The sequence below is a fragment of the Sander vitreus genome, chromosome 20 (genome assembly GCF_031162955.1).
Source record: "Sander vitreus isolate 19-12246 chromosome 20, sanVit1, whole genome shotgun sequence".
In the NCBI taxonomy this organism is placed as follows: Eukaryota; Metazoa; Chordata; class Actinopteri; order Perciformes; family Percidae; genus Sander; species Sander vitreus.
Window position 1 is genome coordinate 8,229,593 of NC_135874.1, and position 15,554 is coordinate 8,245,146.

General features: G+C 42.6%; 1 protein-coding gene across 2 annotated transcripts in view; it reads right to left on the reverse strand.

Annotated features, from left to right (window-relative positions):
- plekhh1 (pleckstrin homology domain containing, family H (with MyTH4 domain) member 1) overlaps nt 1-15,554 on the reverse strand; it is a 41,501-nt gene that overhangs the window by 6,582 nt on the left and 19,365 nt on the right. For both annotated transcript variants that reach the window (XM_078277520.1, XM_078277519.1), the window contains exons 7-24: nt 15,204-15,386; nt 13,903-14,645; nt 13,336-13,414; nt 11,975-12,066; nt 11,646-11,793; nt 10,942-11,078; nt 10,727-10,837; nt 10,355-10,441; nt 9,776-9,934; nt 8,246-8,326; nt 6,921-7,100; nt 6,720-6,831; nt 4,652-4,764; nt 3,450-3,626; nt 3,103-3,200; nt 2,104-2,281; nt 1,128-1,283; nt 124-221 (exon numbers count right to left, since the gene is read on the reverse strand). In XM_078277520.1, coding sequence (XP_078133646.1) covers nt 124-221; nt 1,128-1,283; nt 2,104-2,281; nt 3,103-3,200; nt 3,450-3,626; nt 4,652-4,764; nt 6,720-6,831; nt 6,921-7,100; nt 8,246-8,326; nt 9,776-9,934; nt 10,355-10,441; nt 10,727-10,837; nt 10,942-11,078; nt 11,646-11,793; nt 11,975-12,066; nt 13,336-13,414; nt 13,903-14,645; nt 15,204-15,386 — 2,932 coding nt within the window. The remainder of the gene's footprint in view (nt 1-123; nt 222-1,127; nt 1,284-2,103; nt 2,282-3,102; nt 3,201-3,449; nt 3,627-4,651; nt 4,765-6,719; nt 6,832-6,920; nt 7,101-8,245; nt 8,327-9,775; nt 9,935-10,354; nt 10,442-10,726; nt 10,838-10,941; nt 11,079-11,645; nt 11,794-11,974; nt 12,067-13,335; nt 13,415-13,902; nt 14,646-15,203; nt 15,387-15,554) is intronic.

Genomic DNA, 15,554 nt, shown 5'->3' on the forward strand with positions numbered 1-15,554 from the left:
TTTGTGTGCTCTGTTTTGTTTTAAAAGGCCTTTTCTTTAGACAAATTTGTGTGACTACATAATAAAAGATGCTGAGGTAATGTGCGTGTTTTACAAAGCCCAGTGTGACAATAGAAATCCTACCTGCTTTTGTATGTTAGACGCACAATCCGTGTCCCCTCATTTTTCCCAGGATGCAGCTCTTTTAGGGCCTGCTCCCACTTGGAAATGACATCACAGATCTGGCAAAAAAGGGATACAAGTCAGTCTCCAGTCAGACATATGGAAGCTTTGACCTTATTTCTGGTTCTGTCAGCAGGTAGCAGCAGCTATAGCTACAGTAGTCTATATCCACGATGTGACAATTGCTTCGTTGCCGCTGGAAATTCGGCCGGATTTCACTCTTTACAGCCGGATGCCTTCCACTTTCTTTGTGTTGGAATTTTAAACTTTGGTGGATTGATGATTTAGGATCTATGGTTAACTGCTCCTCAGATCTCTGCAGGGTAAATCCAGACAGCTAGCTAGACTATCTGTCCAATCTGAGTCTCCTGTTGCACGACTTGTCCTTCCCGAGGCTATTTTGCAGCGACACCGAGCCTGCTGCCGGTGTTTAGCGCCGCCCATGACGATTGTGATTGGTTTAAAGACATGGCAATAAACCAGAGCACCTTTTTCTCCCATCCCAGAATGCTGTGTGGACTAGCCAGACCGTCCTCCGCCACGCTGTGCAGGAAGGTCTGGCAAAGTGAGACTATAGCTACAGAGAAAGACATCCATCAAATGTACTGTATACTGTACGAGCCAGACAGAGTTATAAATCTAGTCTATTCACTGTCTTTGGCAGGCTGGTTAAACATAATGGAGCAGTTTCAGTAACAAAATGGAAATTGAGTGTAAAAAAAACAATTTTATCATGATTGAGCGGAATTAAATTACAGAGTAAAGGCTTTGGTATGCTGGCACATGACTACATTTAAAAACCAAAAAGTCACAAAAAAGTTTAGACAGCCTTAATTTGTCAAAATAGTCTGTAACTAGCCACTGCTGATCCTCCCAAAATATTAAGTAACACTTAAATGCACTACGAAAGCCTGTGTGTAGAGGGTCTCTTACATATCCTTCTGTTCAGTGACCCACACTCTTACCTTGGCCGACGGCTGCAGGCAGTGCTCCAGGTCTTTGCCAGATGGATCATCAGTGAAGAGGGCAAACCCAGACAGCTGAGGCTTCCTCACGCCGATCCTCTGGTTCAGCGTACTGAGGAACTCTTCCACTGTGGTGGAGCCGTCGAAACCCACCACCTACATAAGAAAACAAAGGGCACATCTCAGTGATGACAGGAAACCAGTCCCAGCCGATATCTACCTGCATTTCCAGTCCAAACTGTGCCACCTATTAGCAAGGAAAGTAACAGCAGCAGCAGATTAGAACTGCAGATGAACTGTTTACTGCAGCTGTAAGAGGGAGTTAAAACAAAAAACAGCCCTGCATTAGAAAAAAAGAAAGAGTTGTGTTGTTACAGATACCAGTGAGATGATAAAATATGATCCAGGAAGTCCAGTTTGAGTAATAGATCCGTGAGTTTGAAGGCCTATTCATGCCAAAACACATGAGACAGGATTTTACAGCTCTGGAAAGTTATTACGATGGGAGTGATTTTATTGTCTGTTGGGACGATCTCAAGAGAAACACTAGAAATACAGCATTCACGTTAAAAAGTAATCTTCCACGAATGTCTGCTTGCACGTACTGCATTGGCGAAGATGATGTTACATTGAATTGTGGCAAAAGCTTAGCCAGGTTCAAATGGTTTTGTCAGAAGCCTCTGTGTTGGGACACACTCGCCCTGCATCTGACATTACATTTTGAAACAGCTGTTACTTTATTTGCCTGTAGGTGGCAACATAAACTCGTCTCCCTTAGAGCCCTTTATTTAGATCTAAATAAAGGGCTCTAGTCTCCCTTTACTCTGCATGTTTGAAGTGATGTTGTTACTTTCCTTCCTTATACGCAGCGCACATTGGAATGTGTATAACTGGACAAAAATACATGAAAACTGCTCCTCCTTAAGGAAAATCTGCTGCTAAAGGTACAGGACAGTGAGATGTACTTTTTTGTTACCTGGTAGGCGTTGTTCATGAAGTGGACTGGGATGCTGAATGGCAGTGAATGGTGGTAGGGGTTTCTCAGCAGGATGGAGACGATCTCCATACGTGAAGGTTTGGCCTCCCGCTCTCCATTCTGCAGTGTTCGCTCCACAGACCTCTGGCAGTACACTGCATACTTCCCCACCTCACTCCTGTGTGGGTGAAAAAGGGATAGAGATTAGGGCTGCACGATATAAGGAAAATATCTAATTGCGATTATTTTGACTGATATTGCGATATCATTCACGATGATCATGGAGAGAATGATCTTTTTTTTTAATCATTCTCATTGAAAATATTCATCAAAATTATTACAGTGTGATTTTTGCCAGGATTTAGTCTGTTGGACAGATTTGTAGGTTTGGAACATCTCTGCAGCACCACAATACTTATTTCAGAATGGTTTGACACATATTTTGCCGGTTACACTTAAAAAAAACAGTGGTGAAACCACAAACCACAAAGCGAGTGGGGGGGAAGCCAGCGCTGAGCTATCATTTTCTTGGTTGCGGTTCAGCCAGCTAGCCCTAAAACCAATTCTGAGGCATTTGTACATTATTTAAATCTCTATTAGGGCTGCACAATTATTATAATTAAATTATTTATCGAAATCGCAATATGGACTAGTGCACTATCCAGATCGCATGGGAGGATACAATATTTGTTAAAGGCAAAATGGTAACACTTTACTTGATGGCATCTACATAAGAGTGACATGACACTACCATGAACGTGTCATAAGCATTATAAACAAGTCATAAATGTTTATGACATAACGCTTCTCTCATTAAGTGTCATTCGGTTTTTGTCATGACAAGTTATGGTTAGGGTTAGGTTTGGGTTAAAACGCAGCGCCAAGGACATGAGTGTCATGAGTTCATAACAAAAAAAAAAAGAAAGAAATTGGTTTTAGTTACTTAGGAGGCCATTCTTTAAGGAGTCATGGGTCAGCTGCAGGCTTTAGGCACCTCACCTTGGGTCAGCATTGCGTTGCAGGTACTGTCTCAGGTACCAAAGGAAATGTTGTTGAGGAAGGAACAGAGCCACGCACAGAGACAACAGCTGCCAGCACTGCAGGAAGAGGTGGTTAAAGAACAAATTTACAGGATCTTTTTTATGCATACATTTTTTTTTAAACTTTTTTCCATGAATGCAGCACCACCCTGCTTCACATTCAGAGTTAACCATCCTGGTTTTCTGTCATGCAAGTTTAAAATAATTAAAAGTGAAGATAAAACACATATATCCACTTTTTCTTTCTGTTTGATCACTTTGCGCTTCACGTGCATCTGTTTTCTCTTCAGTGTGCACCAGGCTGACCTGTGTGAGCGAATAGTTGTGTGGTGTCCGGCGGTTGGTCTGCTTGATAAGCTGACAGTACATTTCATTCTGCAGCTCCGGGTGGGTCAGGCACACTTGCAAAGCATTCTGGGCCAGCGAGGTGTGGTAGTCAACAGACGGAGACTCAACAAGCACATTGATGAAGAGCTGACAGGACTGCAGAGAGGGAAAAACTTCTTAATATTTTAAAATCTGACACTTGAGTCCACTGCATTACCAGCAGGTGGAGACAAACACACCAGAAACTACACATTTACATGCATCATAAAAGAGGAAAAGTAATAGAACTTCAGGTGGTAATAATATTCAGGACAGAGGGAATAAAAAACAAAAAAATACATGGCATGAGTTCAGTAAATGTGTGTCTTTTTTTTTTTTTTTTTTTTTTTAAGTAACCTTTGTTCTCGTCCACTGGGACAGTTGAAGACAAAAGAACCAATTTAACAGTGTCCATCAGTCAGATTCATTAATACTTCAAAGGCATGCAGTAGAGCGTGGGCTTGAAAAGTGTGTCACTTCCATTCATTCTGTTTCTTTGTGTGTGTTTGGGACTGTTCTTTCGAGGCTGGCTGGTCAAAGAGAGAGCCGATCCATTCATCTTTCAGTCCCGTAGTGTAGCGACTGTAGTGGAGCAGAGAGGGGGCTTCTGGGTGGGCGCACTGAGGGCTAAGGAGTTGAAAAGAGAGGAAAAGGATCTGCCATCTTCCTACAAGGTCCCCTGTTCTGCTATGATCCCATTTCTCCTCCCCCATCCTGTTGCTCCCATATCCATTGCTGCCACTCTGAATGCCCTGACCTCCCATGTCTCGTCTTTAAAGGGACGCCTTTCACACTAGCTGTAAACCAGAAGAACGGTTAGCCTCAATCAGAGCAGATAATCAAGGCCATTTTCTCTCTTCCACACTTTTAATGAGCTGGGGCCCTCATCCTTAAGCCTTTGATCTGGTTTAGAGACAGGAGGGAAGAAAGGAAGAGGGCCACGGAGCGAATCCAGGAGTAGGAGGGGATAATGTGGGGGTTAAACTGGAGTAGGATGGATGATGCCTTGAACAGACCGTCGCAGTGAGAGCCGGGCAGAAAAGGAAAGCGGGATACGGGGAAAGGGATGAAAGGAAGAGGAGGATAGGAAGTGGAATAGAACAAGAGAGGCAGAGAGAGGGGTGAGAGGTGGAGGGACATACCTTGAAAAGCTTGAGAGCTTCTGTCTGCAGAGCTTCAGAGGGCAGAGTGGTGAGAGGCGAGCGCAGACCCTCCTTACAGAAGCTCAAGGCCTCGCTCTTCCACAAGGCAGATTCTGGAAAAAAAAAGGGGAAGCACGAGCGCATACACACACACGCGCACACACACACACACACACACAAACACGCGCAAACACACACACGCAAACAAATGCACGCACAGAGAAACAAGATTGAGTTTCAAAGCCGTAATGACTCAACAGCTGACAAAGATTCTGTCGTAAACACAGTCTGCTGTGTGGATTAGGGCTGTCAGACATTGCGGATCAAAATAACATGTAGCATGCTACTGAGCAAATTTGTATCCACTTATAGAGAGACTTTGCAACTTTAAGCCCTTTTAGTCGACTATGCATATATTGTAACTGTTACAAACATATCTCCAGTGTTGTCAACAAAGAATATGAAGTGGTAAAAATCTGATCAAATGCTTTAGTTCTTGTACTTTGTAACATCAGTTATGAATTACTTTTTGAAATGTTTGTGTGTGACACTGAGGTCATGTTATAAGGTATTGTTTGTGTGAATTTGTGGGTTTTATATACTTAAACTTGACTATTTTTAGGCCAACACAATAACTTAAAAAACTATGGTTGGGTATTGACTGATATCGTTGCATACACAATACCTTTTGATCCTTTTATTTCTCATTTAACAAAACATGTATCAGACTGCTAAATGCATCAGGGTTAAATAAAAAAGTTGTTCCTCAATGAAATACAGTATAACGTTTAAAAGGTTTTCGGATTTAAATGAGATCAAAAATACTTTCAATACTTCTTCTCAGTGCAGCAGGCACATTTGGGCCGAATATATTAAAGGAACATGCCGACTTATTGGGACTTTAGCTTATTCATCGTATCCCCCAGAGTTAGATAAGTCCATACATACCCTTCTCATCTCCGTGCGTGTTGTAACTCTGTCTGACGGCCCCAGCGCTAGCTTAGCCTAGCACAGATCCTGGAGGTAACCAGTTCCAACTAGCCTACTGCTCCCAATAAGTGACAAAATAACACCAACATGTTCCTATTTACATGTTGTGATTTGTATAGTCACAGGGTGTACAAATAATTAGGTCATATGAGACACAGCCATCTTCTAACCGTATACATACTGGGAACTATATTCTCAGAAGGCGAAGTACTGCTACTTCTGCTACTTTGGCGGAGTGATTTGCTAGCAGGACCTGAAGCCCTGTGGTGAGGAGCAGAGTTCGCCTGGAGTTCACTCAGAGTTGGAGTAATAGAGTCAACAATTACTAGATAGTACACGCTGTGACTATACAAATCACAACATGTAAACAGGAACATGTTGGTGTTATTTTGTCACTTATTGGGAGCAGTAGGCTAGTTGGAACCGGTTACCTCCAGGATCTGTGCTAGGCTAAGCTAGCGCTGGGGCCGTCAGACAGAGTTACAACACGCACGGAGATGAGAAGGGTGTGTATAGACTTATCTAACTCTGGGGGATACGATGAATAAGACAAAGTCCCAATAAGTCGGCGTGTTCCTTTAAGGCTCGATACAAAGCTATATAAAAGGACTCATTTCTTCACTAAAACTTTATTCCTGGCAGTTAAGTGAAGGCTTTAAAACAACGTTTAGAACTTCATGTTGGGAAATAAAATGTACCGAAAGAAGATTTGAGGAGTTAACTGACTAACTTAGAGGGGTGTTGGTTGCATTGTGGGAATTTGTACTCATGAACTCAGTATTTCTAAAAGGCTGACTACATTGCTGCTTTATTGTGTTGCCCTGGATTTTTTGGACAAAGATTTGTAACCTTGAAATGTAACTGGTTGCTTCTAATTTACATGGGAGGGCAAAGTAGCATATTCAATTAAAAACATCTCTCTTCTTTGTAATGCTCAACACTGGAAACAGTTTAGGAGAAGTGCACAAAGTATATTTGAAGTCAAATGTAATTTTAACCTCTTCTAATAAACCGGTTACACCGACAACACTGCAGTCACTAATGACACTTCTTTGCTGTAGACCAGGGATCTTCTCACCTGGGTCTCCCTCTGCATCAAGGAGTTTACCAATGAGCTGCTCGTACTCTGTGCCCACTTTGAAGCTTGCACAGCTGCCAGCTGCCACAGTCAAGTGATACAGCCATGTATCCTGTGTACAAAAAAAAGCATTCATGTGCAAAGAGAAATAAATGGACTAAATGTTGTTTGAGTCTCGTCCTATGGGTAAATTGCCAGTACCTTCTCCTGCTTGGTGCCGATGAGCAGGTATGTAGGACTCTGGTCTCTTGGTTGGACCACTAAGGTGCAGTGGGAGGAGAGGAAACCTCGACTGCCTGCCTCATAGTCCTCATCCGAATCACAGGAGCGATCCACTTCCTGTACCGAGGCCTCCCGCATCTGCAGCTGACCCAGAGGCAACTGAGACAGAAGGAGTAAATCAGTAAACAAGGAATCAAAACCAAAGATGGTGGTAACTAGTATCAGACAAACAGATCTAAGTGTGTTCAATTAAAGAAACAAACTGACATCATTACACCTTCTTTTCTTGTCTAAGCAACGGTTGTATAATCCTTTACTTGTCAAAAACCTATTAGTCTGTACTAGGGCTGAACGATTAATCGTTTTCAAAATCGAAATCGCGATTTGAAAGAATGCGATTAGTGAAGACTGCGATTTATCAAATGTGAATTATTTAGTTGAATCTTTGGTGTAACATTTGATTTAACATTTTTTTATTCCTCTTTTTATTATTATAACAACGGAACAATGTTACATTTCACAGATTGTTTAAAGTGCTCATATTATGCTCATTTTCAGGTTCATAATTGTATTAAGAGGTTGTACCAGAATAGGTTTATGTGGTTTAATTTTCAGAAAACACCATATATTTGTTGTACTGCACATTGCTGCAGCTCCTCTTTTCACCCTGTGTGTTGCGCTCTCTGTTTTAGCTACAGAGTGAGACATCTCACTTCTATTCTATCTTTGTTGGGAGTCGCACATGCGCAATAAGTACTGCTAGCTAGTCAGTTGCAGAGTGTGAGGGCGTGCCATGCTAGCAGCTAGGCGAGCATTATAACGCGTGTTACAAAGTGACCACGTTTGTCAGGGAAGTAAAGGCTGGACTACAATAGAGCTGTTTGGAGCAGTTTGTGAACAGTGTTTTCTGTTGGAGATGGTAAGTCCCTTTGGGGTGGACTTTGGGCTTTTTCACTTTGTAAACCTATAACGTGCACAAAAAAGATATATGACACAATAAAGGAAAGGGAAAAAGCCAAAAAGTATAATATGAGCACTTTAAAGAAATGTCCTATTTTCAGTGGATCTTTCATTTATTTGTTACTTTATTTAACATGACCGTAGAAAGTGCAATATGTAGCTTTAAAAAATCGCAAATCAAAAAGTAATCGCAATATCTGGCAGAAATATCGCAATTCGATTTTTTCCCCAAATCGTTCAGCCCTAGTCTGTACAGAAGACAACCACCAAGGGGCATGTATTTGCAATAATCACTAAGAAAAGCAGGCGGAGACATGAAAGAGACAGAAGGGAGTTTTGTCAACCTTATCTTCCTGATTACGATAGTAGTAGAAGACCTTTCCAACCATAGAACACCACACCAGCTTAGAGTGTCCATGTTTGACCTGAAACGAGAAGACAATGGCACAGAATGTATAAGAGAAGTATCAGGACACGTCTCAAGACTGTCTGGCTGTTTTTCAAAACAGTAGTAAATATTAGACTAAACTTTTTTGTAATCTTTGAATCGCAGATCAAAGCAGTTTTTAAAAGCTTGACAGATGTTAGTCAGGGGATTTCTACATCTGACCAGCAGATGTCCCAGGACTGTGCAGGTAAGTGCGCTAATCATTATTTAAGATTTGTTTTGTTTCCAGAAGCAAAGTGATGACTAATGTCTGCTCTATCCACGCTCTGATTATGATGCTGCATTCAGCTTCATCTTAACCAGGAATGCGGTGGCTGCTGCTGCTGATAATAACACATCACGTTCAGCGACTTCTTTCACAGAGTTTGGGAAATATGAATGGAGCGATGATGTCACGGTGAAAAGCCAGCTGTGCATCGCTCAAAAAGGGGGTCACCGGGGTTAACTGCGCTGAGAGGCAGAACATCCGCTGTCTGGACGGAGATCACGTCATAACCAGCAGATCAAAGACGACTTTCAGGAAGGGATTTGGGGTTTGGTGAGATGACGTGGGCTGTCAGTCATCTGTCAGAGACCCATCACTGACACCCATCAGATGTTTAAGTGTCTTAACCTTACCAAGAGACAGGCATTAGAAAGGCCGGGGAAAGAGGAGGGTGAAAGGGGAAGGAGATCTCAAGCATTCCAGCAGCTCGGGTCTTATAGCCGTGTCCCAACGTGAAGGAGGTTTTCAAGAATCTGCTTCAAGTGAGCCGTCAAACCTTCCCCACCCCAGTGACAGACACTTCTATATCTGTCTGAAAGAAAACGTTAAGCCTGAAAATCGGTTATTTTTGGCATCCTCTCAGGGTGTAAGCCTGGTTAATCTATACCTTCTGGAGCTATGCTATGGAAATAGGGAAGGGAAGTAAGGATTCTTCACCTAGAATGACATACCAGTTAAAAACCTGATTAAATGAACTACATTATTTCAGTAAATACACAGTGCACACAAAAAGTGTTATTTCTACATGATTTTAGTCTCATTTTGTGTGATTCCAGATGGTAAAGAATTTTATAAACCAAACGAGTAACCAATTAACAGTAAAAACAATCGTCGGATTATTTGCTTATCAATAATAATAAATAAAAATGTGTTTGAGCATTATATTCCTATTGAATAATAACTAAGAGGTTTGGTTTCAACTTTCATGAATACTTAATATTAAACAGAAATAAGTTCTTGCTGAGAAATAGATGAGACGATTAAAACCATAATAATACTTTGCTAGCTGTTCCAGTCATAATGCTAAGCTAAGCTAATTGTCTCGTTGCAGTAGCTTCATATGTAGCGCACAGACATGAGAGGTATTTATTTTATCATCGTGATGCTCGGCAAGAAAGCAAAAGGGCTTTAACTGAGATACCGAGACTTCTGTCTCCTGACCTTTGTAAGCCAACCCCTCACGGTGGGCTTGGCGGTGGTCTCCACGGTAACAGGGCTGCTGGCCTGGACTCTGAGTATGTTCTGCAGAACCCTGATCCACTCCTCCAAGATGTTGGGTGAGTCGGCAGTCAGATAGAAGGTCTTCTTCTCTGTAATCAACTGATTAGACGTAAAGGGAGAAATATGGGAGAAATCCAAAGCTGAGCCGGACTGAGATAGCATCATTGTGTCAGAGGAGATCAGAATCAGCTTCTGAAGAGCCAGGGGAACATTTCAGGCCTGTCATTTTAAGCGGCTTCTCTGGTATGCAGCAGTAAAGCTCCACTGTGATGCGGTGTTATAATAAGAGTATGTGTATGTGTGTGTAGCTGCATGTGTCCTCTAACAACTGTTTAAGTTTTTCTATTTTTCTTTCATGCCACAGTCTTTCGAATTGTAACAAAAAATGTAAGTACCATTTCAATTCTTTGCATAGCCTGTAAAAGAAAGTAGTCATAGTGTGCAGCATAAATCATACTTTCCTTGTCTTGGAGTATTCTTACACAAAGTTAAGCACTATTGGAAATGTTTTCCACTTACTTGAAATGTCTGCGCTCCTTCTCCACGTACTATACAGCAGGACGTGTTCAGTTCAATCTGACCCTGAGGTTTCCTGATCACGTCACTCTGAATACACACACCAAAAAACACACATAGACACACACAAGAATTTTCATTTCTGTCAAAAATGATGATCTGAATTATGATTATAAATTCAATCACAAAGTTTGTAATGTACTTTTATTTTATCTACACTGACAAAACTGCTGTGATAGTGTTGAGAGGGTGCTCGTGCCTTCAACTGCAGCCATCTTGCACGCAAACGCACAACATTTTGAAATATTTTTGCAATGTTTTTATGTGCAGACAGCAAAACCTTAGAAGGAAGAAAGCAGGCAGGCTCACACTCACAGGAGATTTATAGTAGAGGATCTCTCCATTCCTCAGGATGAACCAACGACGTTTCCAGGCTTTCACTTGACTGCCCATCTTCAGCAGGTACCCAGACTTCTCCAGCATCTCCTACAGACACAAATACCACAGGAGTTATTCAAACACAACTGACTGCTCATACTGGAGTTGACTTATCATAGAAGTCAATGATTGAAATGCAGGACTCCACTCACAGGCCCAGTGCTCTCACAGGAATAGGAGGAGGTTCGCTGGACTTTATGTTCCGGTTCGGAGTAGTCACTGTCCAGGGAGTAGGCATCGGGAGGAATGGCATAATCACTCTCTGAGCTGATGGAGGACATGGACACCCCTGGGAAAACAAGAGATGGTAAATACATAAGGTACGGTAAGTAAAAAAGATACATTAGAAGTGGTTGAAGGGAGAAAAACACAGAAAATAAATTATACATGTCGTGATTTAAGAGCCAGCAAGCAACAGAAGGTTTAAGACAGAAGACTCTTAAAAGGGAAAATTCAGACTCTTAGATCACTATTAGATATCATCTGTATGTTATGCTCAATGCATCCCATCAGTTATTTTGCATTGAGTTTAAGTGGTGAATACTATCTGTAGCCACTGACTGCTGTAGTTTACTTTCCCTTAAGCTGCATCATCTACTTCAGTTAATGATTTCAAATGTATCTTGGTACTTTCCGTCCTTACAGACCTTGCAGCTTCTCGCAACTGCATACCATTCTGGTCAGCAGACAAACTGCTGCCTATTCCAATGCTAGTTTCCTACCTTTAGGCTGGTTTAAACACTGGATCCAAAATTCATGGATTATCTTAAACTTACATTGTCAACTATATTAAGGCAAGGCAGTCTTTCCTAGTTGAGATGAGGAAATTTTGTAATCTGTAATGTGCAATCCTCACCTCTCTTGACGGCACGTGGGCTCCCCGGGACGCTGCTCTTTCTGTCCGGGCTCAGGATGGAGGTCCGTAAACTGGCCAGAGAGCTGCTGTCGTCCTCAGACCCAGAGTCATCATCGGGCAGAGGTACGCTGCTGATCTGAGTGGCTTTCTAAAACAAACAATTGAGAGAGCACTGTAAAGTTAAACACCACCTCATGAAATTTCAGTACAGATGGAAACAAGTCTGACGTTTTAAAACACAAACTAGCTGACAAGCTGCATCAAAAGTAAAGCACAGATCCAGCCACACTGTAAACCTTTAATAATAAAAAATAAAAAAATTCACTCACCCCTTTCAGTGTGGTATAGACTGGTACATTGATATTCTTATAGATCAGCTGGGTAAACGGACCTGCCGCTGGATATTGGGGTAAGTTGGACCCTGCAAAATACACGGGAAAAACATTTATTCAGAATTTATTAGATTTAATGTTGATTTACTTATGGACATGTACACAGCATGCCAATGCTGTGTACATGTCCATAAGTTGCCGCCAGAAAATTGATTGATTTCACTCTTTTAGGCCGGATATCCGACAAATGGCAATTACAGAACAATGGCCAACAGTTTGTCAGTTATGAACGTTGTTGTCACTAAGGCACTGCATTGTTGGATATTTAAGCCAACATATTTTACCAGTGTTTGCATACTGTAATATTTCACCGAAAATAGTATGTAATTCTCGTACTATTGGTTTCATACTAAGGTTTGGAGCTTTTAGCCTAATAAATGGCATGTATGGAATTTCGGACGCAACCATAGTAATTCTGATAGGAGTCTGTATTGTTGCAAAGGGGGAAAATATAGCACCCTTACTCAAGATATATATATATATATATACATAATTCATATATCATTTACACACCTTTGCAGCAGGACTTCATGCTTCTGACGTACCCACTAATTAAAGAAAAAGTCAAAAAGGCTTGAGCTAACACAAAACAAAACTGGTCCATGCTAGTCATTCTGCCAGAGATTAAAAATGCTCCAACAACAGATGCACCTTTAAGGCACAAACATCAGAGGAAGCTGAATAAGCTGAGCAAGCTATGACTTAATCCACAACAGCCACTTGGCAGTCCGCTCCATGTACCTGGCAGTCAGGAAATGTAATAGTTAGAGTGCTGTCAAACCTTAGTCTGCATCCTGACAAAATGGATAATGTCGGGACAAAAAGCATAGCAGTAATTACACCCAGACCAAGTCCTTTCATCGCAGCTGATTAAAAAGCAGCCTTTCCCTCAGCTTCTTTTAACCCCCTCCCCCCACCCCACCCTTATGCTCTTCCTCGGCTCTTTAAAAAAAAGGAAGGGAGCCTCCTGAAGAGGAGCCCACACCTGTGCAGGTGTGTGGAGCCTTGGGCCAGAGGAAGTGACATCAAAGGTGGAAATGACAGATCCAAACCAACCACACACCTCCACAGCAGCATTAGCAGCAGCTGAATGACATGCCACTTCACAGTAATGACTCATCTCCTACACCACCCAGGCTCGTGCAGACAGACAGGCACACACACATGGTTAGACACTGCTTTACACATGAAAAACGGACTATAAATGGATGTTGAATGCCTCACTGTAGCAGAAAAGTGTATGTTAGTGAAGAAGAAGTGGATGGCTAGTTTCTTGTTTCCGGCTGCGGGGGACTCACCTCGTCCTGGGCCCCTGGCTCCAGGACTGGCCTCTGATACTCTCATTCCTGACTTTGCCACAGCGTAGATCCGACTCTCCTGCAAAGGTCAACAAAGTCGGGAATATTGCTCTCACATCACTTAAACATTCATTATAAAAACCATCAGACAGTACAACACCTTGGCATTGAGAGTTTTGCAGAATACATCGATAAAGTAATAGTTTGACATAGTTTGACAAGATCAATATATCTGTACGTTACACAGCCAGCAGCCGGTTAGCTAAGCTTAGCACTTAGCTTTTTGAGGTGCTGCTAGGCAGATCAGTTATTTTTGGACAGAGCCAGGCTAGCTGTTTCCAGGTGTTGTGCTAAGCTAAGCTAAGCTAACCGACTGCTGGTGGTCCCGTACAGACAAGAGATCGATCTACTTATTTAACTCTCACAAGAAAGAAAACTCAGAGCCGCAGTTACTGAAACAAAAAGATAATGGATCCAACTGAATTGCTCATGCTTGCAGATAATATTTTAACTGCATAAAACAACACAAAATGTAAAAGTTGAATAGATAATGCTGGTCTCTCATACCCATGAAGGGAAGCGGTGTAAAGGAGGCGTTGGCGGTGGATCCAGCCGCTCCAGCTCCTCTGGAAGTCCCACAAAGGAGACTCCATCCCGGTATGGCTCCTCTGATCCCGACCCCTCCACCACCCCGTCCATGCTGTCAGGAAGCCCATCGTCAATGTCTGTTTCCTCCACAGCCTGCGAGAAGGGTGAGGTGGCGGTGCCTGTGCTCTTGAGAGTGGAAGAGGTGGAGGACATGATGTCTATGTTAACGTTGAGGTGGTGGAGTCTGTCCAGGCTGGGCTGCGGCTGGCTGTAATGCTTCTTCACCAGCTGGATGCTGTCTCTGGGGGTGAGTGGGGTCCGTACTTTAGGTAGCGTCATGCTGGTGCCCGACTGGTGAAAAGGAGGATTGGGAAAGGGGTTGTTGGTGGAGGGGGAGCGCGACAGGAGAGGGCTTCTGGGTGATATTCTGAGGGATGACTCTGGGGAACTTGATCCATGGGCCATCTCGTAGGCTGAGGACGAAGACGAAGAGGAAGAGGACGAGTGAAGGCACTGAGAGCGGAACTTGCTGTTGAGCTCATCGGAGGAGTTGTCTCTGTCAGAGCCCCCTGCCTGACCCTCTGGGCCTACTGGGAGCTCTGGTCCACTGATGAAAACAGGGCTGCTGGGGCCCTCCCTGCTCTGAGCCTGAGAGACAGCATCATGGGCTCCAAGGTCTCCGAAAATCAATTTCCTGGACTGTTCAGGAGTCCTTTTCACATCTGAGGAGACAGATTATTAACATTTGAGAGAGTCTACATGCTGAGGAACTGATGTTACTCCAAGGAATACTCCACCAAAAATATGTGTTGATTCATACGAGCAGCAAAGGTCTGGACGATAATCGTTTAACTGCTACATAACTATATATGCATAAATAAATATATTTCAACAGAGATCTGGAGCTATGATGACATGAGAGGGCAACACGGAAGAAGTGTATTGATGGAGGAACTAAAATCAGAGCATTAAGTACAGATGGATCAACAGAGGAAAAATGGGAAAAGTTAAAGTCTATGGGCAAATTGTGTGTTTTGACATTTTCTTTGCTGTAATTATGAGTAACTTCCATTAATCCAAGCAGCAATCCTCCAGAGGAGCTTAAAACCTTTAAAGAGCCACTTTTAAGACTAAAGATGACATTTCTACTTATAAAATTGATTGTTTCGGTGGCGTATCACTCAAAGCAGCAGTTGATGATTAAATTAAAGAACACGCTCATTGCTTCAAAAAGCTTCCTGCCACCCATCCCAAGATAATATGAATTAAGGGCAGCACACCTGTTGTCGAGGTCTTGATATTAGAGGTGGCTCCCCGGGGGCCTGCTTGTCTCCAGCTGTCATCTTGGGCAGGTGGTGTGCCGGGGCTGCTGGGAGGAAACAGAGGACTGCTGGGCACCAGGTGGGTATCCATTACAGGGGAGTTGGCAGGGGATCCAGAGGATGCAGGTTTCTCTAAGAGAACTGGAGGAGAAAGACAACACCAGTAACTCACTCTCTTTCCCACAAAAGATACATCAACTCCTTACTTGTCTAAATGACCTTTTACTGCTAATAAAAAAAGCTTGCAAAATACTGAAAATGTCGGCAATATTATAAGCAAGAAATAGTGCAATGCCCAAATAAACGGTG